General features: G+C 44.1%; 1 protein-coding gene across 3 annotated transcripts; it reads right to left on the bottom strand.

Moving 5' to 3' along the window:
• Positions 1 to 897: 897 nt before the first annotated feature.
• On the bottom strand, positions 898 to 25999 carry LOC139800503 (glycerol-3-phosphate acyltransferase 3). 3 transcript variants are annotated; one of them, XM_071753655.1, is made up of 12 exons: positions 25765 to 25999; positions 14535 to 14607; positions 8853 to 9123; positions 8246 to 8320; positions 7660 to 7749; positions 7360 to 7453; positions 6388 to 6503; positions 4689 to 4744; positions 4127 to 4212; positions 3439 to 3567; positions 2884 to 2963; positions 898 to 2050 (listed from the first exon to the last, which is right to left on the bottom strand). In XM_071753655.1, the coding sequence occupies exons 1-12, from the start codon at positions 25906 to 25908 to the stop codon at positions 1924 to 1926; spliced, it is 1341 nt and encodes a 446-aa protein (XP_071609756.1). In that variant the 5' UTR covers positions 25909 to 25999; the 3' UTR covers positions 898 to 1923. The 3 variants fall into 3 exon arrangements, with proteins under 3 accessions (XP_071609756.1, XP_071609757.1, XP_071609758.1); XM_071753656.1 differs by lacking the exon at positions 25765 to 25999 and adding an exon at positions 14759 to 14980; XM_071753657.1 differs by lacking the exon at positions 25765 to 25999 and adding an exon at positions 14776 to 14797.

The following is a 25999-nucleotide window of genomic DNA, read 5'->3' as shown; positions in this document are numbered from 1 at the left end:
AGTTCACAAGAAAGAAGAAAGTAGAAGGACATCACCCTGTAACTGTGAGAATTCTCTTTGAAATGATGGATTTAAGCCTTCACCAAAACAATTCTTGTTCCACCTACAGAGGAATACATCACAATCTATACTTTGGAAGTATATATGTATATATATATATATAATAGAAGATTTTTAAATGTGTTACCTAAATTATATTTTATTTTATATGTGTATACATGTATGCACACATGAGCCTGCTTTTAAAAAGTTAAGTTGTCCTTACAAAGATTCCTGCCATGAGTGCAATCCAGGAAAGCTCAAGCTCACAGTTAACATCCATGAACTATAATAAACACATCCAATTATCCCAAAGCTTGCACAAGCAGTGCAATAAATACTTCTGGAAAGAGATCATGAATCCTTTTTTAGGAGACTATGCTCTAACAGATTTTTAAACTTTATTATCAGCTGTGGAACAGTAATTATTTTTTCAGCATTAAATTCAAAATATCTTTACTGCGGGAAAAACCACATACAAATTAAATCAGTTTGTTGAAAATTTAGATGTTCATAGCTGTTTTCCAGTTAATTATAGATTACAGTTGAGTCTCCCTGATGTGATATTGCAATGTCTCCCCTGTGTCACATTGTAATTTCAAGTTCAGTCTGCATGAGTACTCACTCCTCCCCTACAAAGCACAAATGCTATATGAGCTTTGGGAAAAGTGCCTTAGAGTACAGAGCGAGGAGGAGAAAAAAACCCAACACACCCAGGCTTGGAATCAGGATAGAGCTCAATTATGACTGGTACTTTATGTCACAGTGACTGAAATTCCTAAATTTTAAGCTTTTGAGAAGTGCAACTGTTTTCTTTACACACATTTAGAGAAGAGTATAGATGCCACACAAGACCCATTAGAAATATAGAATTTATTTCTCTTTACATTCAGACAGCAATATATTGCAGATTTGAACGTGCCACGTCTTGTACCACAGGTGACTTATGAGTCCTATGTTTATAATTGTGACAGCTATTGCTAGCCCAGATCAACACAAAATGTGTTTCTGGAGTGGCTCTCAAGATCTTTAAACCTTTAGCAGCATTTTTCCAGAAGGGTAATCTTGAAAACCAACTTCATAAAAGCTCATCTGTCACAGCCTACATTATCCCAGCTGCTTACTGTATCTTTACAGCTCCAGATCTCAAGAAAGCAATCTCGACAGTAGCAGTGGACAGGGAGATTGAGGACTTGCCCCTTATCTTCCCTCAGGTAGCAGCTCTCAATAAAGGTAATACCATGTTGTAAGGCTACCACATTCCTCATGGTCTGTGTGAACTGTGCTTTTGGCAGGGCAGCTCCTTTCCCATCCTTTAGTCTGCAGCCCTTACATCCCTCCCCACCCTTGCACATCCAGGTGCAAGCTAAGCAAGAGTCAAGCTTACAGTTCTGACAACATTCGAAAACATGTTATTTAAGTCATCTACAACTACACTCCTGGGAGGAACAGGAAAAAAAGACAGAATTTTGTTATGTTTAAAGCTTCAAAGTACCATGAACAAGAGGTATCTTCACAGTCAGCATCCTGACACCATCTGTTCAGTGTCCTTCCCTTCACTCTTACAAACTCAGAAAAAAACATGGTGCTTTTTTCCTTTTGCTTTTAACTCTCCACACATTTGGCTCAAGAATACCAGGAGCAGCAGTGCATCATCACATGAAGATGGGGAGGAACAAGGGAGTGAGAAGAGTGAAAAAAGGAGAGAAAAATACAGACACAGGCTTTGACTCAGCCATACAGAGAATACGCATATACGTGATGATAGTTTTTTGTTGCTCCAGTTTTTGTAGGCTTGTGTTGGGTTTTTTGTTTTGTTTTTCATTTAAAAAAATTACTCCTGCTAAGGCTGGTTGTGCAAAGTTAATTTTCAAGAGTGACCATTCAGTCTGACTCTGTTCCTGTAGACATGCTTATTATTGATCCATTTCTCACTAGCATCTTGCTGTAGTTCTTCTGCTGTTCCTCTTTGAAAGTATCCTTGACTTTTGCTCGTTTCAGACCCCCATCCCTGGAACACAGCAAGGGAGAAAAATAACTGGTCACGATCATTACCACTATTGATATCAAACTGTTATATTACCTACATTGGTCAGGTTTGAGTCCTCAACTAAAAGATTAATAAAGCTTTTTTCAGAACTTCTAACAACATCCAGGTTTAAGCATGTTTATTAAAATGTTTACCTTAAGCCATAATGCTTATGCAGTCCAAATTTTGAGTTTAGCTTGTTGAATCAGCCTCCTCATGCGGGTAACAGGCTGTACCTACCACAGAAATCATTGCTAATCTAAGATGCTATTCCCTGAGACTGCAGAGATAGGCAAGCTTGTGCAACACCATTGTTGCCTCTTGTTTTACATCATTCAGAGGGCTAGCTGGTGAATCCAATTGCCTGTTCTCTTCCATCAGAATCTTGCTTTTAATTTTGTTTCACACAGTCCTATGAAATGTCAGCACTATGCTGCTACTTCAAGCACTGGGACATGAGCAAGTCAGAGCAGAAAGCCTCAAGCCCTGTGTTTTGCTTTTTGTTGTTCAGTTTTGCCAAATAACTTCACTTCCACTCTTTAATCTCAGCATGTAATTGAGCCTCAGCATAAGAAACAGCTTTGAAGGGGCCCTCTTCAAAAGCATAAAGTCTTTAGGTGAACCTCATGTAGCATGAGAGCTACATGCTCCACAGACTTCAGGCATCTCTTACTTTTACTTTACAGGTACATGTTTTCTTCTGAGTGAAATAAAAGTTATATCAAATATTATCTGTCAAGAAGCTAAGGGATGAAGCACCTTCCAATCAAGATAGCAGATAGTCAATGAAGTCTAACAAGGATGGCATCACTCACCAGGGAAGTTCAGTCAGTCCTCCTTGGCGAGCAATGGCTGACCTCACTCTGTTGGCAAACTGAACAGCATCTTCATCTTCCTTCAAGGGTCATAAATTCAACATAGTTAAAGCAGAGAGAAGTGAATTGAAACAGACTTGCATAACACTTTTTATCTGCTGTCTCAACAAATCAGCTCAGTGCCAAACAATCCAGCCCTTGTCATGCCAACACAACCTCATGTACCAGCATTATGATACTATAGCTCTTTTTTTTCCCCAAAGATTCAAATTAGAGGAAAATTTTTCTCCAGATGGATGGAATATTGAGAGTTGCTACCATGAATAGCACTATATTTACTGCTGTCCTTTGCATATTTGATGTGCTGATGATGCTGCCAAGGTGCATCAGGAAAAGCCAAGTCCAACCACACTAACTCAACACTAACAAAAGTCTAGTATGAAACCCTGATTTGGAGGCATGGGGTGAGACTTTGGGAAAAAAGAGTAGAAGGAAGCATTTGCAGGCAGGGTTGGGTTCTTAAATAGTGATCAGTCAACCAAGATGCCAGATTACCTTCCTAACCATGGGTGGCAGGTACCAGACATTGCAGACAATGGCCCAGCTGGTCATTATTCGCAGCAAATAGCTCACAATGTTGTATTTGCTGCTGTTCCAGAATGCATCTCCAAACTGAGGATCATACTGCAAGGGATCACAAAGGGAAAAAAAAATTAAAAAAAAATAAAACCATTTCCCCAGGGACCAAAACAGAACACGGCCTGTCTCAAATCTGAAGTGGATGCTTTCTTTCACATGCCAGCATTAAAAGAAATTCACAACTGACATATTTGCTTAAAATGAAAATTCTGAGGGGGAAAAATTAGCCTGCACTAATTAGTGCTTCTTATGGTGACAGAACCAGTAGCATGTGTCACCCATTCACCTCAATAGCCAAGGCTGCTGTGAGCTGCACTGATGTGAGCTTCCCTTCAGCAGTGGGAAGGACTAGCTGACTCTCTCTCCCTTCCAGCTTTCTGGAAGGAGCAGCTGACCCCACCAGGTCCTGTCAGCCAGGCTCCAGAGGCTTATGGACTTCACTTTCTAATTTCAGCCACTTAGACTCTTGGGAGTAATATACAGCTTGTAGCCAGTTGCCAAGTACTGTGCTTTAATTAGCAGCTGTACTGAGACAGCTTCCTACCCTCCCCAACAAAATCAGAGCTAAAAGTTTGAAATTCAGCAGCCAGCTATTTCCACTTACTTTGATTGCAACTGGATAGATTGTCCCTCCTATTTCAAAGCTCCCCTTCTTGAACATCATCACAGATGTATTGTTTATGCAGGTGCCTGTACAGAAGAGAACCTGAAGTCATTACTTCACAGTCTGCTACATTTCAGTATCAACACTACATCAAAATACAGGTCTAGCACTCAGAGAAGCAAACGTGGGCCCTTTATGAGTCTCTCTCCCCTGCTTGCTTTCATTGCCTTGTGAGACTGACCCCCCCAGCTGAAGCCAGAACCTGTGCGAGACAAAAAGCACAAGGCTGAGGTTAGATCTGTAGGACAGGGAATTGATATTCACATGGCTAAAGAAAGAGTTTTCCTATTCTTCTGCCTACAGCTTCTGCCAGGAGACACAACAGACACAGACAGTATTGAATTGTCTTTGTGTAATCTGGTATTAAAGATGAAAAATAGCAGTGGCCTAATAAAATCTAAGCCAGAGGTGAAGATACTCAACTGAGCACGACAAGTCCATGACAAGAGAACACAGATGACATCAACACTGAGAGGAAATAAGGAGTAATTCAGCATCTTACCTTCTGGAAAAATTAAGATTGGGAGCTTGCTTTTATCTGCCACATGTTCCCTGAGCCTGCAAAAGCAGAAGAACAGCTTAAAAAAACTCACTCCTTTCCACTGGTCTTTCCTCAGGCAGGTGCATTAAAAACATCTTTCTATATGACAGATTATTTGAAACCAAAGCCCTTTAGCAGACATTAATTCGTACTTGTTTTGCTGTTTCTGACAACCCTGAAGCTTTTTGAAAGACATCCCTTAGGCCTCTTGTGCATTATGCTAAGGCATCATCTTGCTTTCTTTCCTTTGCTTGGTTTTATTAATGGGAAGCCAACAAAGCTATGCCATTAAGTCAATCCAACTAATGCTGATCAACTCAACCTGCAAGAAATGGCCTCCTAAGGCAAAGATGCCTTGTGCAGTGGTCAGTTCAGGCTCTGCTTACTGAACTGCTAACTTAAAAAGAGGGGTCCTAAATGCCTACAGCTCCCACTACCTGAATAACATCTTGTTGAATTGTCAAAGCTGTCCTGCTGCACAGAGGCCAATAAGGTGGTGAAGAAGTTAACTTGTCAAAATTGACCTAAAATTTCTTTAAAAATTAGGAAGAACTTCTATCACTGTACTACCGTGTACATGTTCATATCACCTTTGGTGATATTCTGAAGACAATTACCTTTTAAGTGTAGTGAAATGAGGCAATCAGGTGCCACTAATTGCCAGGTAGTGGGCATGAGCTTGTGTTAAGCCCACCTGTGCCTGATTAGGGCGGGCCCCTACTGCCCATGAGCAGGACTGGGGGGGCCAATAAAGCTCACACCTGAGGAAGCCAGGGAGGAGGCTGTAGCCACTTTTGGAGCAGTAGCACTGATCCAGGCTGGTCAGCCCTGAGGGCAATAGACTCAGAACACTATTCATGAGTTTCTGCTGGAACACCCGGGTGGACCTTGGAGCGTGCCCTAAGAGAGGTGTCTTGCTACATGTAAGCAGCTCAGTTTTATAACTAGACATTTCTGCCACTCACCCAAACAAGCACTGCTTATCATTTCTACTGGCCCACAACTTTAAGTGAGGTCAAGACAGTTCATGCCATGGAAAGAGAGCCCATGTTTTCAGTACTGCTCTTCAACAGGAAGAATTTGAAGCATCTGGGTTCATTAAATATAACTTAGCTGATGGCTACCCAAATGAGATGTGCTGTGACAGCATACTGCAATGCAGACCTTACTAGAACTTTTGGTCTGAAACATTTCACCCTCTATAAACTTTTCAAGCCTTCCTTGTTGACCTCAGAACCTGACAGTCTGACTGCAGTCTACTGTGCCCAAAGCCCACACAAAGCAGCATATTTTGGGGCCTGCTGAATGTTCGACTTTGCTGCAAACCACCTCTCCAACTCACTCCAAGAACTGCTGTTCAGCCACAACTGTGCTGGTTGCTTCCACTCCTAAATACAATTACCAATATGCATCCTTCCAGCCTAAATTAATGTGGAATTCTAAGTACCCTGTAGCCCTGTCATTAGCATTTATTAGCAACTGTTATAATTTGGAATAAAACAACTAGATATGGCTCCTGGTAAAACAAGATGTTTTTGCAAGCAGGCATTTTGCCCTCTCGAGATCCCAAGGATCCCCATTTCCTGTTGCCACCTCATCAGCTTCTTGGGCTTCTGTCTCTCCAAAACTTTAATTCTTCATCTGGGTCTTTGACTGTCACCTTTTTGTCACTAGATGGCGGTCTTTGATTTCCGAGCGTTCAAACCAGACGTGAGGACAAGCCTTGACAGTGGCTCTCTGAATAACTCCCATTAGTCCACCATGAACCTGCCCAACCTGCAAGCCACAGAAAGGTACATTAGCATATGAGACACCTGAAAAGACAAACTTCCTCTTCTGCATCCCCTTCAAAATAAAAAACAACCCAAGCACGCTGGTGGCTGCAAACTAGGATTGGGTAGTGCCCACAAAACATTAAAATGCATTCACATGAAAGGATATAGATGAATCCATGGAAGCATATCTCAGGTACTCCAAAGAAGGGTAACAAAACTGGTGAAGGGTCTAGAGAACAAGTCTTATGAGGAGCAGCTGAGGGAACTGTGATTGTTTAGTCTGGAGAAAAAGAGGCTGAGGACAGACTTTATTGCTCTCTACAGCCACTTGAAAGGAGGCTGTAGTGAGGTGGGGAGTTGGTCTCCAAAGTAACAAGCAATAGAACAAAACAAAATGGCCTCAAGTTGCACCAGGGTAAGTTTAAATTGGATATTAGGGACAATTTCTTTACTGAAAGGGTTGTCAGATACTGGAGCAGGCTGCCCAGCAAGGTGACTGAGTCACCATCTTTGGAGGCATTAAAAAGAAATGCAGATGTGGTGCTTGGGGATAGGGTTTAGTGGTGGACTTGGCAGTGTGTTAGGCTAACAGTTGGACCTGATGATCTTAAAGGTCTCTTCCAACCAAAACAAGTCTATGATCCTGTTTCACCAGATGAAGAGCCTAGCATTGACACTGCCAAGACAACTTCACTGGCATGTAACTTGCAGATCAATTTTAATATAATTTCTACTTTTCCACGCTGTCCAGTGCTCAACATCTCTGCTGTGAAAGGTAAGTACTGAATTCCACAGCCAACAGCCCACAGTCTTTCCCTTTTGCTAGTCTCTCTCTCTCTGCTGGGATCTTCTCATACCATTGCATAGCATCCATCGTTAGTCAAAATAATCGCATCTATTGGTGATGTGTGGTTGGCAACACAAATTCCTCCTTTCTGGGGCTTGTTTTCCCTGCAATTACATTAATTTTTTTGTTAGACTGCTAGAGCACTACACAACATATTGAACACAAACAGTTCCATAAAGCTGTCAGGTGAGTCAGCATCTAATGTGACATCAACCTGCAGGTCAGGAAAGAGCTGGCCCCTTTCCAATGGGATCCTCACACACATGCAAGTACACTCAGGCTTTTGCTCTCCTACCACCAGCCCACTCACTTGTTATGGTAATGGATAGTACCAGACAAAGCTCTGACAAGGATGCGGGAGCAGGTGAGGTGGACCAGTTCACTCAGATAGTTCTTCAAACTGAAAGAAAAGAGACACCTGGAGCACCCTGGAAAGCAGCTAGACACACATGCAATATTCTCCAGCCTACTCTACACAACTCAGGGCTGAAATTTTCCTGGTACTCTGGAGCAGAGGGATATTCCTAGCTCTAACACACACTTGGCTAGAGCAGCTCAGCCAAGACATGTCACACTCATGTCCTTGGTCTCACTTACCTATGCAAGCTGTCATCTCCTCAATGGGTATTTTTTTTAATCTCAGCAGTTACCTCCCTTACAATGCTCCCTTTGGGTCTCTCATGACAGCAAGAGGAGCCCATCAGAAATCACCAACCTTAGTGCCAAGCACGGCAAGAAGCCAACCTCAGGCCCAAGTTCAAAATGTCACTAAAAGGAAAGCCACCACAAGTGTGTGAGTGGAGCAGACTATCAGTTATCTATGACTTGTAAAATCTTCCCAGTCCTAATCCTGAATTGTTTGCTATGATGCAGCTCACCCATCACACAGTACTTACCTGCTGTTTGGTAGCTGTCCTACCATTGTTGTCCCCACAATCATTGAGGTAATGCCAATAGCAGCAAGGGTAAAGCTACAGACAAAATAGATGTTAAATCAAAATAAGCAGTTTTGCTCTATTTAATATCACTTTCCCCATTCAGAAGAGACAGGGATTGCAGGAAATCAATTATTCCTCAGGCACTTGACATATCCAGTTCTCTAACATAATTCCCTGATGTATTGCTCAAAATCATGGTCTAGCAAAAGCAGCAGATTCAGATATACCCATGTTATACAGTGTCAGGGAGTCTGAGAGCTGGCCCAGTTCATACTGAGGTTGCCCCCACACGACTGAGGGAAGTATTCACAGACAAGATTAACAGTAGCCCTCATCTACTCTCTGATTTACTCTAATAATTTACCCTAATTTACTCCCGTAAATGGCAAGATAAAAGCATGCCAATCGGCTTCCTAACCATTCAAAGCAGAGTTCAAGTGGGTTCATCTTCTCTGCCTGCTAACACTGCTTATGGGTTAAAAAAGATGAGAACATTTTCCAAGAAAACACACACTTATGTGTTCCTACACTGAGCAAGTCACTCAGGGCTTACCCACAAGCTTACCGTAGGGGTAGCAGGAAGCAGTACCTCACAATAACACCAACAACCCACACAACAGTCAGCCTCAGGCTGATGTAGTGGAAGTTGACATTAGTCCTTGTGAGGAGGTTCCAAGAGACCAGCTCTTCAGAGGAAAACCTTTGGGTGACTTCATCCTCCACAATGGCCTCAAATCCTTTTCTGCAGAAGTAGAAAATGTCTGAGAATTCAAAGTCCACTTCATGCAGACGAGCAATTTCTTTCTCCATAGGCGTTTCATCTCTTTCAATGATACCTTGGGAAGGAAAGGAAAAACATATGAGGAAATAATTTTACACAGTAACATTCTCTACATCCCTCGAGGAGGCAAATTTACTGTCAGAGCTCCTCTCACAATAGCAAGATCACAGAATCACAGAAAGTTACAGGTTGGAAGGGACTTCAGAAGATCATCCAGTCCAACCCCCCTGCCAGAGCAGGGTCACCTACATCAGGTCACACAGGAACATGTCCAGGTGAGTTTTGAATGTCTCCAGAGAAGGAGACTCCACAACCTCCCTGGGCAGTCTGTGCCAGGGCTCTGTCACCCTCACAGTGAAAAAGCTTTTCCTTATGTTTGTGGAACCTCCCATGCTCCATCTTGTACCCATTGCCCCTTGTCCTGTCATTGGACATCCCTGAGAAGAGCCTGGCTCCATCCTCCTGGCACCCTTTGCATATTTATAGACATTAATGAGGTCACCCCTCACTCTCCTCCTCTCCAAGCTGAAGAGACCCAGATCCCTCATCAGATGAGTAGCTGGACACAGCATAAACTTCAGCAGGCCAGTTCTAGCTCCCCTTCCTCACATAAACACCTTGGACATTATATATAATCAGATTTGTTGCCTACCGAACATGAAGCTAGAAGACAAACCCTTTCCCAGCATCTGACAAGTTCTCAACCCAGCAGCTTTATCCAAGACTATCTTAAGCTCCCAAAGGAAACCAAGTGAGATCCTGGCCTTTCCATTCCCTTCTCCTAGTACTCTGTATGTGTTTAAGAGCATTCAGTCTCGTCCATGCAGGCCTCCCTGTTTTGTAGGCACTTCTCTTGTCAGACATGCTGGCATTCCACATCCATCCTGCTCTACTGCTACCAGTCAGAGCCCCAGACCACACCACCTACCCAACACCTGTGGATGGACCAGACTTGAACAAAATGTACTTCCCTCCCTTCCTTCCCTCCAGCATAAATCTTTTCTACAAGCAAGGATAGGACCACGCTATTTTTTATTTTAGTTTAAATCAAACAAAGAAAAACCCTCTAAAAACCACAAAGTAAAAAAAAAAGTTGTCTAGAAGGTGCCTTGATATCATTTGGTCCAGCACTAACAGCTGCATTTCAGTTGAACTCTGGCCACAATGCCTGGCAATAGAAAAGGAACCTGGAGGGTTCAGAATTGCAGGACAAATAGCAAGTATTCCTTCTCCTCCCCCTTTTTCACTTTTTATATTCATAGTCTGATAAGCATCCATTTCTCACTAGAGTTTTCAAAGGCAAATTGTGTAAACTAAATATAAAAATCAAGTAGTCGCTTTCTGGTAAGCACATCTGGCTCCAGAAACTGATGACTGAAGAAATCTAGAATAACATTTAACCACAACAATGATCCCCTGTGACACTCAACTAGGATTACAGAGGTCAAAGTTCAGGTTGCCACTCTATCAAACAGCCTCTGACACATTGCATAATCTCTGTGCTTCCACATAGAGATTAAACCAAAATGGGAAAGGAAGAAGCACCCAACTGTTCCAAGCTACCAGACACTTTCCCACAAATACATATCCCACAATGTGGAAATTGCAGCCCGAGGGAGTCTTGCCAGCAGTAAAACTTCCTGAATATATTTGCTGGGCAAATCACACATGACATTATATTACAAGTGACATGGAAAATCTTTGTATTTCACTGTAGCATACATATGGGATAACACAAGAAGCTCCTAGATGCAAGTCCCACAAATCACTGAGATCAACACTAAAGAACACACAAGAGAGATGAAACAACACACAACAAAACCCACTTAGCACCTTCAGCTCTGAACTTGGCAGTCACAACTTGCAATTCCAGAAGCAGACCATCTGGGTACGTTGTCTAGGTCACTAGTCTCTAAATAAATACAAATCCTTAAAATGGCACACTCAAACACCCACATGGCCTTCACCATCTCAATTATACAAACATGCATGACATCAAAAATTTAGCAGGATGGACTACACCTGTGTCTGATTTTAAGCCCAAACCAGACCTCTAGTTTCTGGTTCCATTTGTCTCTTAAACCTCTGTGCTGTGAAACATCCAGAACTGTACAACCCAGCCTGTCTGTTCCATGCTGCTGGGGTGGGAGACAGGTCACAGCCAACAAACTGGCCAGGGGAACTCTCCAGCACCCATCATACAAGCTCCACTCTTCTTTCAAGATCCCAGAACTGGGAAAGCTTCTTCCTTATCCATCCCTCATTCAGCATCAGCCAAGCAGACCGGCTCCCCTGGCTCCTGCTTCTTGGCTGAAGCCAAGTTTAGCTCACTGCTGGCACAGACAAGTCACACAGCTGTAATGCCTGGCCTCACCAACCCAAGCTGGCACTGTCACACAACACTCCCATGTGCAAGCTGCCTTGCAGCTCTGGGACAAGCTGCTCCCAGCCGAGATCTCAACAACACCTAAAGGTATTATGAATTAATTAAAACACACGCTGCTCAGGGGATGTACGTGGCCTTCTGGTGATCAGAAGTCACATTTAATGGCCTGTAACCCCTTGGCCATGGGCAGACATGAGTTTGCCAAAAGACAGCTAAAAGCAGCATTATGCAGAGCAAACATCACTCTCAACCAAGAAAAGCCTGAGCTACTGCCTTACTTAGTGCCACAGCACAAGAGCCACAGCTTCAAGCTCCCATACTCTCATACTGGACTCAAATTTGACACTACCTACTTACAGACACATTACTTAAATAAGTTTCTCTTTTGGTGGATGTTGCTTTCAAAATCCTGACTCAACAGCAGTTGTGGTTTTTACAGCCACCAAATTGAAGAGTACTGTCTTTCAACACAACCAACACCCACACTGACAGAAAACTGGTTATTCAGCTGCAGTGAAACACATCCAGCCTCCAAGTATCTGCTCAGCTAAGAGCTACCACTGGGCCCAGCACATAAACACACTGCCCTCTAGGACAGAGGGTCTGTGAGGTGACAGCAGGTAATTCTCCTACAAATACCAAATACATTGGGTTTGGTACCACAGAAAAGAGTGGTACCTCCCCAGGCATGCTCTTGCTTGCCTTTCATACTGAGAGACACTGGATTTTAAGCTCTTTGGGGAGGACCATTTTTACTCTGCCAGGGAACAGAAAACCTTGCCCTTGCACATGCATCTGCAATGCTTCCTCCTATCCTGACCCAACTTCAAGAGAGGACTGAATAGTAAGGGAAGATGGAACAGGTGCCACATTCCCTTTCAGGACAACGTGCACATATGTACAGACACAGACACTCACCTTTAGCCTGTTCTGATCTGCTGCTCTTAATTCATAATTGCAGGACAACGTCTCCTCCCTCAGTAAATATTGTGTAATGCAACTGGGCTTCTCCACTTGCTTGTGTTCAGGGGATGCCAACTTATATACTGCACTGTTAGACCTACACCTGCCCTGACCTTCAACTACATTCCTCCACATACAGGAACCCAGGCTCCTGGTCACAAATCAGTTATTCTTATCCTTAAAAAGCTCTCAAGAGCAATATACAGAGCACAGCTTGGGACTGCAAGCTCCACATCTCCCCTGCTCCCTTGTTAAGTAAGGAACAGTCAGGCTCCAGGTCACCACAGCAAGAACCACCTACAGCAGGGAAAGGCTTTTATTTTCATTTCAAGTACAAGGAGGACATTTAAAAGTGTACCTCAGACCACCTTGCAATGGTATATCCACAAGACTTGAAGACAGCCTGCATGCAAGGGTCTGTATGAATTACATCAGGCCATTTTTACTGTCACTACTGCTCCAGACAGCAGAATGCAGAGCAGTCCAGGTTATAAACTACAGCACAGATTAGCACTATACACCCCTCAGTCACACATACAGGGGACTTGCATTTTTATGGAAAGATAAGCCATGGAAAATAACCTACTAGCCAAATCCTCTCTCCCTTTACCTTTCTTTTCTAGAGAAGAAAAAGCTACATGCCAGAATGATAGGATATCCAGCAAGAGAAGAGCTCCTACTGTGCAGCTAAAACTGAAGCAGCAAAGTTGCCTTTCTTGACCTCCCACAGACCTGTGACATGATGGGACACTATCACCCTTACAGGAAGAAAAAGGATATCTTGCTGCTTCACTGATAACCATGAAACACTGCAAGCCACTGACATAATATGGAGGGATCACTCACTTAGCATTTCCCTGCACCCCCAAAAAAATCAAAACAACTTTCAGGACACTGGTGATGGATATGGGCACACTTTTTCTCAGCCACTTGGAAGTCAGCACTTAAATGAGACAATTTTTAATCTGCTTTAAAAGCTGCTGTGCAGTACCTCCAGAGTGTTATTACAGGTGCTGGCAGTTAGATCAGCTGCCATCAGAACCCATTTTATGCCTGCCCTGCAGACAGCCCAACACCAGTGTTTCACAGTATTGATGAGGAAACTGTTCTGGAGATGAAACCCAGACAACCATTCCAGCCATTCAGTCCCCACTACTATCCTGCTCACAGGAGCTAATTTGTAGGTAGCATCAGGTAACAATTGCCTTGTCCAGCTGGCAAGCTAGTCCTGTTTCCTGCTGTGCTGTCTAACAAAGGAGCACACAGCAAGTGCTGACAGAGCTGTCAAATGCTCAATACCAAGGTAGTCAGGAACCAGGAGACACCTAAGCACTGGCTGCAAGGCCCTGTTCATCCTTCTTGTTCCCTGGGCAAACTCAGACTGCTTTCACCCCACTTAAAACTCCTGGGTCTTACAGCCAACTCTAACCTAGTAAAGCCTACAACTACACATGTACACTATGGGTTAAGACATAGCAAACCACCTAATTTCAAAATTAGGCTAAAGGAAGAAACATGAAGCAATTCTTCTGCTGTCTTTCTACAGATAATGAGTGTATGAAGTTCATCTGGCAAACACTGAGGTAACTCCAGGGGCCAAAATGTGAACGGCAGCAGACTGAGAAAAAGAAACAAGCATAACAGCCCCTACAATAGAAAAAGCACTGAGCTCAGGAAAGGAAAATGCTGTCCACTAAAAATTTAGATCTCCTCAGAGATTATTAAGTGTATTCTGATGCTGCTAGGACCAACACTGCTGGCCAGCAGTCTTGCAAGCAGTGGCCTGAAGACAGATTTAAAGCTCTTAACTTGAAAATTTCCCTCAGTTGAGGATAGTCTCCACCTTAAGTTCTACCTTGTTTTGTTAGTTATTTTATTTCCTCATCCCTTGATTTTTCAACCATTCAGTACAAGCCCATAGAAGCATTTCTATCTACAGGAACAGTTCTTGTGCCAGGAGCATTGTGAAATAATTAGATGTAACCGTTAGCTTGTAACCACCCCATCTCTTCTCCCGTTCTGCTGTGCACACCACTGACTTCCCCATTTGAAAACAACTCTGTTTTCTGCTTTAGAACACCAGTTCTTGTCCATTTGACTTTACCCCAAGGTCTCACCATTAGCAGCAGGACTCTTTAGCATCTGTGGCTGTGGCTTTTTGACACCTTTTTCTATCCGTATAGTGGCCCACTGTTGAAAAGAAAGAGAACATTAATTTCATAAATGTAGTATTCAGTTATGAGAAAAGTGCCATAAAAAAGCAACAATTAATAAAAGACAGGTAATCATCAGAAACCCTGCCTCGGTGTATTTAATAAGAATTTAAAAGAAAAATAATCACTTAGTGCTAGTCAGTACTTCAGCTCTGCTTGCCAGTATTTGGAGAGCTGACTCGATGCTTCACAGATGTTTCAGTTCCAGTTCTGGCACATAGCCCCCAAGAGCCTGACAGGCATCCATCATCAGCCTTGCCACTTGTACACCAGTCACCTAGACATGGCCCCAGGGGAAGCTCCAGCAGCCAAGCTAAGACAACAGCCCTTGAGCATACAGCACACATCCACAGAGCCAACAGACACATCACCTTCCAGAGCAGTTTCACCACAGTGACGCAAATGAAGTCCAAACTGGGGTAGGTCAAAGTGAAGCCTGGACACAGCTAACTGGCTGAAAACCAAAACATTTGCAGACATGTGAAGTCTCAATCTAAGTTCAGTCACAGTCATGAGGACTGCACCCAAATGTTTTTAAAGCTGAGCAAAACTGAAATTTCCCTTGACTCTGCAGCCACTCCTTTTTTTTAGCATTTTAGAGTTTTGAGAAGCTGAAAACAGGACGGCTACGGTGTACAATCACTGCCAAATCACAAGCCATACTGTATAGCTGCAGAGACCCCCTTCTGCTGCCCTAGGGAAGGGCTGCCAGGTCACTGAGGTTAACCTTTTTTCTAGTGGTGGGCTGGGAGAATGAGATTGGGATAGGTGATAAAGTAAGCTCTGCTCTCAAACCAGTGTCAAAAGTGCCCAGAGGCTCTGCTCCCTACAAAATCCTGCAAGCAGGACTACACAGGCATGATGACTTCTCCTCATTTCTAGCCCTGATGGGGCTGAAGCCAGTTTAACCTGTTCTTGGGCCAAAATGATTTCTTGACCTTCAGCTGATTCAGTTCCACACAGTGCTTTTAAATAGCCCTTCTACCTCCTAATTATACTGGGTTAACAATTGCAATCTCTTTGCCATTCTAAAGCCTGCCTGTGATGACAGAGTAGCCCTCCTGGCCTGGATCCCCCCCCTTCCCTACATGGCAGCTTCACAAAAGGATGAAATGCTCAGGCAAAGAGGACTGACTCTGTGGTTCCTCATTATGAACATTAACTCCTCCCCCACAAGGCTTAATCAATCCTGTTTCTAGGAATCCTGTTACAACGTGTGCTTCCAAGACAGGTGACCTGGCAGACATGAGTTCATATCAAAAGATCAGGACATTATCCTGTTCAAATCTTAATAACTTAAGCAGAACCAAAGGCATATTTTGTTTTCACAGCATACAGGTGGACCTTGCTGGTCTGCCCTGGAAGATCACATGCTGAACCATGCAGTTTCCACTTCTCCCCTCCCACGGAGCTGTGGGGCATTTGGGGATCCAGTTTTCTTTTGAAGGGCCAGTATCTTGACTCCTGGCATTATCTTGGCCACACAACCTCCCAGGAAGAGCCTGGACTACTCGCTATAGCAGCTCTTGCTGAATCACAATGTACCCTGCCAATATATTCACTTCTTTTCTCAGTTCTGCTAAGACAACAGCTGCTCCAGGAGCTGATTTTGCAGTACTTTCTGGCTACATATTGTCCTTAAGAGTGCTATGGTCATAGAAGTTCTGGAAAATACCAAAACAAAGCACTGTTCAAGGAAAAAAAAAAAAAACTATTCACAATATATCAATTTCTACATTTCTTCTATGAAATTAATTTGGGAGTACAGACAGATCAGCAAATACATTGAGACAATCATTCTCTGACCAGACATGAACCACTTATATTCAATGAATCAAAATCTCTGCAAGCAGGTAAGTCACTTATTACATAGAAGTCACTTCTATTACATATAAGAGTAAGAACATACTTGGTTAATATTACTCAGTCATATGCATTCACTGAAAAAGTAACATTTCATCCTCCAAATCCTCTCAAACAGATAATCAAAACCAAGTGCAGCCACCTTTTGCTCTGCAAAACCTGGAGGAACAGTTTCTGTTTGGTGCTCAGAAAGAGGATGCACCACTCCCTTCATAATGCTCTTGCTATATAAATCCTGCAGTTACAGCCAGACAATGCTCCTGTCACAAAGGATGAGCCTCAGCATAAGCCAGCAGAGCACAGGCTATTGAGACGTGCCCTTGTAACACTGAAAAGCTTGCAAATACTGCAGTATCTTCTGACATTTGGCTATGCAAACAAAGAAGTGGACTCTTCCCAAAGCAGACAGATATTGCAGGGTCATGTAACCCAAGTTTATCTACCCTGTTCAGAAAAGTACATTCCTGTTTTCAAAGTAGTCTGACCTTTGGCCCACAGGTTCACCTGACTCCAGAAAACAACAGTATTCCCCACAGGGGATGGAGGGGACAGGGACAAAGGGGAAGACTGGAGAGGAGAGTTTCCTTTGCCCTCTACCCACACCCCTCTACCAGGAGACAGAAGCCATACAAGCTTGACACCAGTGTGGCATCTTGTACAAAGGTTGCACAGATCATTCCAGGGGACAGCTGGCCTGTGCTTCATAAGTCAATAGTTGAGACAGTTTTACTTTTGGTGCCAGATCTCCCAGGGTATTTAAGCATGCTTCACAAAGCCAGCAAGAATGAGACGATTCCTCTTCCTGATCCTCTCTTGAGCTGAAGCCTTTGGGCATTCCTAAGGGCCCACATCTACTAGATGCTGCAGCAAGCCAGTTTTAAGTACCAGATGTTAGAACTGCTCTTCCCTCAATCCATCATATTTCCAAAAACTATGCATGTTCCAGCAGCCAGGCAGCAAGACATTTTTACTTAACTTTACTTGATTTAATCCTTCCATTTGTTTTCAGGCACCTGAAATACAGGCACTATCAAAGCCAAAATTTTAACTTAGATCAAGTGAAAAGCTTGTTTATATCCAGGTTGGAAAACAAAAGAGACATCACATGCAACAATGTGAGTAATTTCCCTTCCTTCCTGCTAGCTAGAGATCTGCACCATCCATTGCCACTTCAGCTGCTTCCTTAGCTAAAAAACAGCTTTATGCTACAAAGAGCTGTAATGTAAACTGATCTGTCCCACAGGAGGAAAAATTATGTGTTTGTGTGTTAGAGATCAAGCAGCATGAAACAAAATCATAAGCCATAGCCTCCATTTAGTTTTCTAAATGTGTTTTAGATTTATCACTTACCAGCAATACTGAAAAAAATTTAAAGGGCTTCTCCCAGCTTCCAATCTGGTGCTGAGCAGGCAATCCTGAGTGCCCTGATCCAGATTAAAGTCTTTATCAGTGATTTCTGAAGCTGTTTTGGGTAATGAGTATAAAACACCAGGTTTCTGAGCAGATTAACAACAGTTCTCCAGCTGGGGCTACCCACTAAACAAGCAACGTTAGAAAGCATCATCATCACAAAAACTACACAAACAGCACCTCAAGTCTGATTTTGAAATGTTGGTACACTAACTGCTCAGCACAAAGTAGCTTGGATGCTTTAAACAAAAAAGGCACACTCTGAGGCTATCACACTTCAACAAGACAAGGCAAACATGTCAAACTCCTCTGAGAGGATTTCCCTCTACATCCTCATCAGAAAGGCTTCTAATTTATCACCACCTTAAAAAAAATAAATTAAATATATATATATATATTAAAAGACACCAAAAAACAAAAAAAAAAAAAAAAACACACCACCACACACCAAGCCAGCAAGTTAACAGCCAATGCAAAACTGCCAAAAGATCAGTTTCACTTCTGCATCACTAAGCAATTCCCACATACAGAGACCTATGCAGTACTTTATTACAGATGTTCTGTAGGGTTTGGTAGTGGGAGAGGGTCCTCAGGGGTGGCTCCTGTGAGAAGCTGCTGAAAGCTCCCCTGGCTCCAAAAAATTCAGCTATGCTACTCTGTCTCTGCCGAGTCCCAACAGCTACAAAGGATGCCCCTCCCCCATTAACAGTGAAGAACTGGAAACCAGCGGCTCCAAGATCTCAGTGCAGAGGAGAGGGGGAGGTGGGAGCAATACCAGAGCAGAGATACCAGGGTCAGTAAGGAAGGAAAGGGAGAAGGTGCCTGAGCAGAGGTTCCCCTGCAGCCCATGGTGAGAGGGCAGCAGTCCCCTTGCAGCCCATAGAGGGGCAGACCATGAAGGATCACAGTGGAGCAGATGTGGATCTGCATCCCTGGAGGAGCCCGTGGCAGAGGAGGTGACTGATCCCGCAGCAGCCGTGACTCTGTGGGCAGCCCGGGCTGGAGCAGTTCCTGAGGGACCCCACGCTGGAACGGGGGAAGAATGTGAGGAATGCTTTTCCCCAAGGAGAAAGGAGTGGCAGAAACAATGTGTGACAAACAGACCATAAACCACACTCCCTGTCTCCCTGTGCTGCCGGGGGGGAGGAGAGAGAGATATCGGCACAAAGTAATTTGAGCCCCAGAAAAAGGGAGAGGTGTTGTATTTAAGATCTGGTCTTGTTTTCTCTTTGCCATGTTTTGATTTGAGTAATAAGAATTTATTTTTTTTTTTCCCCTTACTCTGTTTTGCCGGGGATCATAACTGATGAGTGAAACCATCCTAGTCCTTCTGTTGACCCACGAGATTTTTAGTTGGGTTTTCTCCTCGCCATTCAAAGTGGAGGGAAAGGAGAATGAGCTGCCGTGTGGGTTTTTGTTACTGGCTGGGCTTAAACCACGACAGGTATCAAAAATCTTAGCTCCGGATAAGATAGCTGCCAGGTAGGCAACTATCTCCAAATCCAAGCTTCACGTGTTGTTTCATTAAAGCATCTCTAGAGATACTTTGTTAGGATCAATCAAGTCACAGTTTAAAAACCCCTCAGGGACTTCCCCTGTTTGCAGCTTTGCCTTTCACCTTTACATCCCCTCTGGCCCAATAGTAATGCTTGATGACTATTCCAAAAGGAGAGAATTACTGATGATGACTGAAATCTGCAGTCAAATGGAGTTAGATCACCTGTCTTATCAGAGCAAAAGTTTGTATGCTCGTTTACATGAGCACTCCTTGGAGGATCTCCAAACCTCAATATCAACAGAAAAATTTCAGAGCACCTCGTCCACAATGCTAAATTGTTTAATGCAGCAAACCTCATATGCCAATTACTGGATTGCTTTGTGTGAGGAGTGGAAAACACCACTACCAAGAGGAGCAATCATTTGCTGAGCGAGAGCAAAAACTCCTCCGTGGCCGCCCACTCTGTCTTTTCCTCATTCTGATGGGACATCCCTGGCACTGCCTCCAACCAGCTTTCCAAATTCTTCTGCTTAGGAGTTGTACATGTGATACACCTACAGCTTCATGATACATTAAGTATCGACTCCTTCCTGGTAGGCAAGAACAACAAAGACTTCAGCTTTACATGAAAAAAAAACAAAAAACAAGGGGACCAAGCAACAGAAATGACAAGCAGCTTCTTTTACACCACCTTCAAACTTGTCTCTTTAAGGCAAGCTCTCAATACAGCTGCTGCTATTTTTTTAACAGCATTTGCTCATCAACAGAATCAGAAAACGCAGCGTTCACATGCTGTGGAATTGAGAGCAGTTTTAGGTCAGAGTTGCTGATCAGAAAGCTGCTGCTTTAGTGATACAACCCCAGCACAGGGTAACCCCAGTTCTGCCAACTTTACTAATGTCCAAGGAGCCTCAATCAGCTGTGGAAAACATAAACAATGGCCTTCACAGGTTGGGGTTCTAGATTAATATAGCCCAGGGATCTACTTCAAGATTATGCAGCATATTTGCTAAAATACTGCTCCAAAAGTCATTCCAAGCCCTGTAAACAAAGGCACATCATTCACATCAGGCACATCTCCAAGACAGCTTCTTGTTAACAGCTGAGCAGGCAACCTGCAGAGCTTCTCTCTCACTTCAGAGCTCTCCATTTCTCCCCCACCCAGCAGTCCTTGAAGGATACCTATTACACAGAGGCCTTCATTGACACTCTGCAACAACATGAGTCAGAAAAGCTTGCTTCAGAGGTCAGTGAGTTAGAGGAAACTATCACAACCCCACAATGATTCACCTATTTTAGCTGACACATTCTCCTTTTCCCTTCCCTGCACGACGTGCAATCATGATGGTGCCTCATAGGAAGAAGCCATGACCTGGCATCCTTGGGACAGCCCAGCCTGCCCAGCCACAACCTACAGTTTGACCACAGGCACTAAAAGGTCCCTTTTTTCCCCAGAAGTATATTATTCTCAAGCTTAGGTCCATTCACATAACCATGGTCATCTGCAAAACAAGTACCTTTGGCTTTACCCCAAAGCTACCCACCACTGTTACACCCTTGCCCTAGCAAAAGCACGTTCCCTGCAGGGCAGCACAAGGTACTACAAACTCCTTCTGTTCCAAGGGGCTGCCTATTAAACCCAGATGGATCAGTTACAGGACATAAAAAACACCCACGACTTCAAGCATCTGCTGTGCATTACAGCACAACCTGCAAACCAAACCACCCAAGAAATGCTTTCTCTGCCAACTGCAAGCTCCACAAGCAAAGAGCCTCAAGAGATCAGGTGAAGGGGTAGGGGCATGGAATGCATTCAAAATGCTTGCAGCCATTAACAAACTATTACCTCAAAAATATACAAAACTGTGACATTAGTTTATAGCCCTGGTGTTTCTTAACACAAGGGTGATCTACTGACTTCACTTCCCTCAGCCTAGCTTATTTCTTAATATTTCACATGTAACACAAGTAATGTTTTCCCACTAGAAAAAGCAAGACAGTCTGTAAAATTACAAGTCAACCCTACTGTCTTGGGAAGCTAGGCACACCCCCAAAAAAACCCCAGAAGACTAGAAAATACACAAATATTGGAATTAGTTTTTAACAAGGTGAGCTGCAATTTGTCAGAGTTATCACTCAGGGGGGCTCACTGTTACTGCCAAATACATAGGTGTGCAGTCTAAACTACTCATCCAGATTTTCTACAAACTGATGGAAGTAGAGAAACTGATTGCTCTGTGATGATGGCTACTCTATGAGCCTTAATGAAAGACAAATCACTTTCTGAAAGGATGGACTGCTCCAATGCCTGGCAAAAGAGACAGAAGCCTGATCAACCCCAGTCCATAGCAGAGCTTAGAAAAGAGGCAATGGACTAGGAGGAAAAATGAGATAGGTAAAGACAGACTAAATTTAAAATTGGAAGCTACCTGATGACATTTTTAAAGAAATTGAGAAATAATAGAATGTCAGGTCAGGGGGGACCTCAAGGATCATCCGGTCCAACCCTTCTAATATGATTGTTTAGATGAGGTGCCCCAGCACCCCATCAAGCTGAGACTTAAAACTTTCCAAAGTGGGAGAATCCACCACTCTGTGATGTTTCCAAGAGGCTGCCCCAGCAATGGAAAAGATTTCTCTGGCAAGTGATTTCATGAGTGCTAGCATGGCAGGTGACTAGTCCAGACTTGCCCCTCAAAGGAATGAACAGCTGCTGGAGATGGTTTTGTGGCAGTAATCCAGTATTTTTAAAAAGCATGCTACCATGGTGCCAGAGATGCTACTGTTAACACTGAAAGAGAAGCCACAGGCTGTTTCCTAAAAGTTCGCTTAGCTTGGTAATGCAATTGAGAAGTGAATTAGTGTATTTTAAGGAATACCTACTTGATGAGGGAAAGTTATTTTGCATACTGCATTCCTCTGGTAGCAGCATAGCTGGTCAAAATGTAATCATATAGGAAAAAAAAAAACCCATATACTCCACATAAAGCTTGTCATTCCTAGTGCAGTACCTAAGGGTCAAATGCAACCCACAAAGCAATCCAACATAAGTACATACTCAACACTGCTGTCTGTATGTGCTGCATTTTGCTTAGAAGAACAAGCCCTGCTAAGGCATAGAGAAAAACCTATCGTGCACCAACTGATCTCCCTTGTCAGTAACGTCAGACAGTCAAAGTACAAAACATTTTGTTCCTAAACGGAGGTTTTTCCCCTCCCTTTCTTGGACCACACTTGCAGCACTGGGAAAAAGCTTCTGCCCTTCTGAAGCAAGCAGGAACAGGTTTATTTTTACTGGCAGGAAAAATAAAAGCACAAGTCCAGGATCATTGGACTAGATGATTTCTAGATGTCCCTTCTAACCCCTAACATTTTATGATCCTCTCCAACTTGCTCCATACCACAGCCTACACAACTGAACACCATAGACTTATTTTTATATGCCTTGTTTCATCTGACATGACAGCAGGCCAGTAGATGTGCCACAGCAAACTCTCCATCCACTTAGTCTGTGGACTGTGGTGCTCAGGTCTGACAGACTTGGACCCTCACCTGACCATGTATGCTGTGTAGCAAACAAACCGCAGAAGTCATCGTGTCCTTCCTCTATACCCACATGTGGGATATAAACAGGCAAAACTAGAGAGCAACGTGGAATTCATCTAGGGCACAGGAAGAGCTGGTACCATTGACAGCTCCTGCAACAACCTAGCCCATAAAAGAGGCAACAAAGGCAACGAACGGCACCATCATGACAGAGAACTCCAGAGGCTCGAGAGCCCATTCTGCTGGATGGCCAAGAGCTCAAAGAAACAGGAAGACTGCCTGTAAGATCCAGGGCTGGAAACAAGAGGAAGTTTATGGAAGCTATGAAGGTAAGCACTGTCCTTAAAAAAGGTCTCAGCCATCAGAGGCTTGCAGCACCTTGTGCCTCAACATAACCACAAAACAGACCACGGCTGCTCAGGAGGAAGCCTCCATACTCAGTTCAACAGCCAGGAAGTTTCAGGCGCTCCAGCAACTGCAAAAGGCTAGCAGCTAAATTTAGTTAGCACTTTCCAGTGGTAACGTGATTTTTGGCAGGGAAAAGTCAGGTGCAACAACACATATCTTCAGGGGCTCTGGCAGATGCTGCCTGGCTAGCAGACTATCAGCCTGTCTCTGTCAGGCTGCTGACAAAGACAAACCTGTGAGTCAAGGAATATGACACATTTCACAGGAAAACACTTTATTTCAGGGATTCTCCACATGCAGGTATTCTGACAACATAAAGAATCCACAGGCAAAGCAAGGCCAGCTTAAAATAAGTGGATTATCTAGGTGGGCTGAGCTTCTTCACTCTCCTCCACAAGTCCAGTTTACCAGACTCTTCTTCTCAGAACAGTTCCAAATTTTTCATTTGTTTTTCTATTATATATATAATATATATAATTTAATAAAATATTTATGTATGTTGTAATTATGTATTGATGTATTTTAATATAATGGCATGTAATTCCAGAAAGTATTTAATGAAAAAGTAATGGCAGATCCCAAGGTAAGTCATTATTTCCCCTCTTAGACATCAAAACAGCTTACAAGTCACCATATCAATATGCTGTCAGCTACTTCTCCATACTTCTGCCCAAGACATGGAGTCACTTCATGTTGCAATATTTGACAAAACTAAAAAGTCATGATTAATAATATATGAATAAAGAATGTGAATTGTGGCTTATAAAAGGTGAAGGCAAGTCATACAAAAAAGACTATCTCACTAGGCCATCTGGATTTCTCCCTCAGCCCAGTGTGACCTTCACCTCCTCAGCTTCTGCTAACCACAGATTTTTTTTTCTCAGTAGTAATGACATCTTCTACTCTTAACAATTACACTCACACCATTCACAGGCCCAGAAAGTACTTAAAGCACGTTCATTCTCACCAAAAGCCTTAAAACATTTTAACTTAAGATACATTTAACATTTTTACTAGGTGGATGGTGATTTTTGTTAGCCAAACACCAAGGATCTTGAAGTCATTAAAGCACATGAACAAGGTTTAACTGTAAACCACATAGAAAAAGATTAAATCAGGCAAAACCTACTTTCCACAGTCATGTATTGACCTACATTGCATTGAAGCAGTCTGTACCTTGTGTCATTTTACTTTTCCTCCTTACAGCTGTTTTGTTGAATTTCCCTCCTCTTTGGAAGAAGCATAATAAAGATTTAAACCAGATCATCTCACCCAGCTGTTAACACATTTCCTCACCACCATTATGAGGTTCAGAGGGAGCACTTTCATACACATATGAAATATGTCCCATCCAGACAGCAGTTCCTGTGCAGGAAACTCCCTTTCCCAGAGAATCTGGGGGAAGACAGTGACTAAAGATGCTGGACACACTGGACTCGGATGGGAGCATAAGCACTCCTGGCACTCCTGGGAACTCCTGCTCAGGCACAGGGACATTTATACCCTTCAGGAGCCTGACTGCTTCTCTCAGGTGGGGAACAGCTGGCACCAAGCAGAGACAACCTCGCCCAGGACATGGTACAGCCTCAGGTACCAAGGGTTATTTCGTGCTCCCGCGGGTTCAGGGAGGAGGCACCAGAACCTGCACAACCACCTACATCCACACAAATTTAGGTTTCTGCCTGCGGACTATGACAGCAAAACGGACACAGCCGATGTCAGTCAGGACATAACCCACCTCCTCTCTACAACCCTTGCTCCCCAAGGCGCGTTAGGGGGAACCGACGCTTTCACAGACTTCCCAGCCCTGGGCGGGTCCTCCGGGGAGGGAAATGTCCCCTCACGCCTGCCCGCGGGGCCCCGCTGTCCCGGCCGAGGGGACCGCCACCGCCCAGGGCGCGGATGGAGGCAGCGCCGAGGCAGTGCCCGTGGGGACCGCACCCGAGAAGCGGAGCCCGACAGCTCTGCCGCAGGACCAGGCACATCCACGCCGGCGGCACGGGGCTGAGGGCCGCGCCCGGAGGGAAGGAGCCCGGGCCGAGCGACAGAGAGAGACACAGGCCGGGCCGCCCCGGGGTGCTCCTCGCCTCACCCCGACAGCGGGGCCGCCATTTTGGAGCCCCTCAGGGAGTCAGGACACCCCAACACACAGACACACACATACATATACACATACACACACACACACATATACACATACATATACTCACACACACACACATGCATACACACAAACACAAAAACACACACACATACATACACACAAACACACATACATATACATACGCATACTCATACACACACACACACACACATACATACATACATACATACATACACACACACACACACACACACACACACACACCCCTCCCCGGCGTGTGAAGGAGGGACGAGCCCCCCGCCTACCTCCAGCGTCTTCATCAGGACCCACATGTAGGCCTCGGAGATGCCCAGCGAGATGCCCAGCACCGAGGGCAGCACGATGAGGGCGAGCACCAGCCCAAGCCACACCGCGCCCACCCGCGCCGCCGCTGACCCCACGTCCTCCATCGCGGGCCAGGCCCGGCGACTACACCGACACCGACACCGCCGCCCAGGAGAGGGCGGGTACCACCACTACCTCCACAAAAGCCCTGGACCG

The sequence above is a fragment of the Heliangelus exortis genome, chromosome 10, assembly GCF_036169615.1.
Source record: "Heliangelus exortis chromosome 10, bHelExo1.hap1, whole genome shotgun sequence".
In the NCBI taxonomy this organism is placed as follows: domain Eukaryota; kingdom Metazoa; phylum Chordata; class Aves; order Apodiformes; family Trochilidae; genus Heliangelus; species Heliangelus exortis.
The sequence above is the reverse complement of the archived record's forward strand: the minus strand, read 5'-3'. Positions and strand labels throughout refer to the sequence as shown.

What these genes read in the sequence shown, in the direction of transcription:
- LOC139800503 (XM_071753655.1), bottom strand. Translation starts at nt 25,908, where the DNA reads ATGGAGGACGTGGGGTCAGCGGCGGCGCGGGTGGGCGCGGTGTGGCTT. An exon ending in GGACAGCTACCAAACAGCAG is followed by an intron (nt 7,750 to 8,245) that starts GTAAGTACTGTG and finishes CTTTTCTTTCAG; the next exon opens with TTTGAAGAACTATCTGAGTG. An exon ending in TGCCACCCATGGTTAGGAAG is followed by an intron (nt 2,964 to 3,438) that starts GTAATCTGGCAT and finishes TGACCCTTGAAG; the next exon opens with GAAGATGAAGATGCTGTTCA.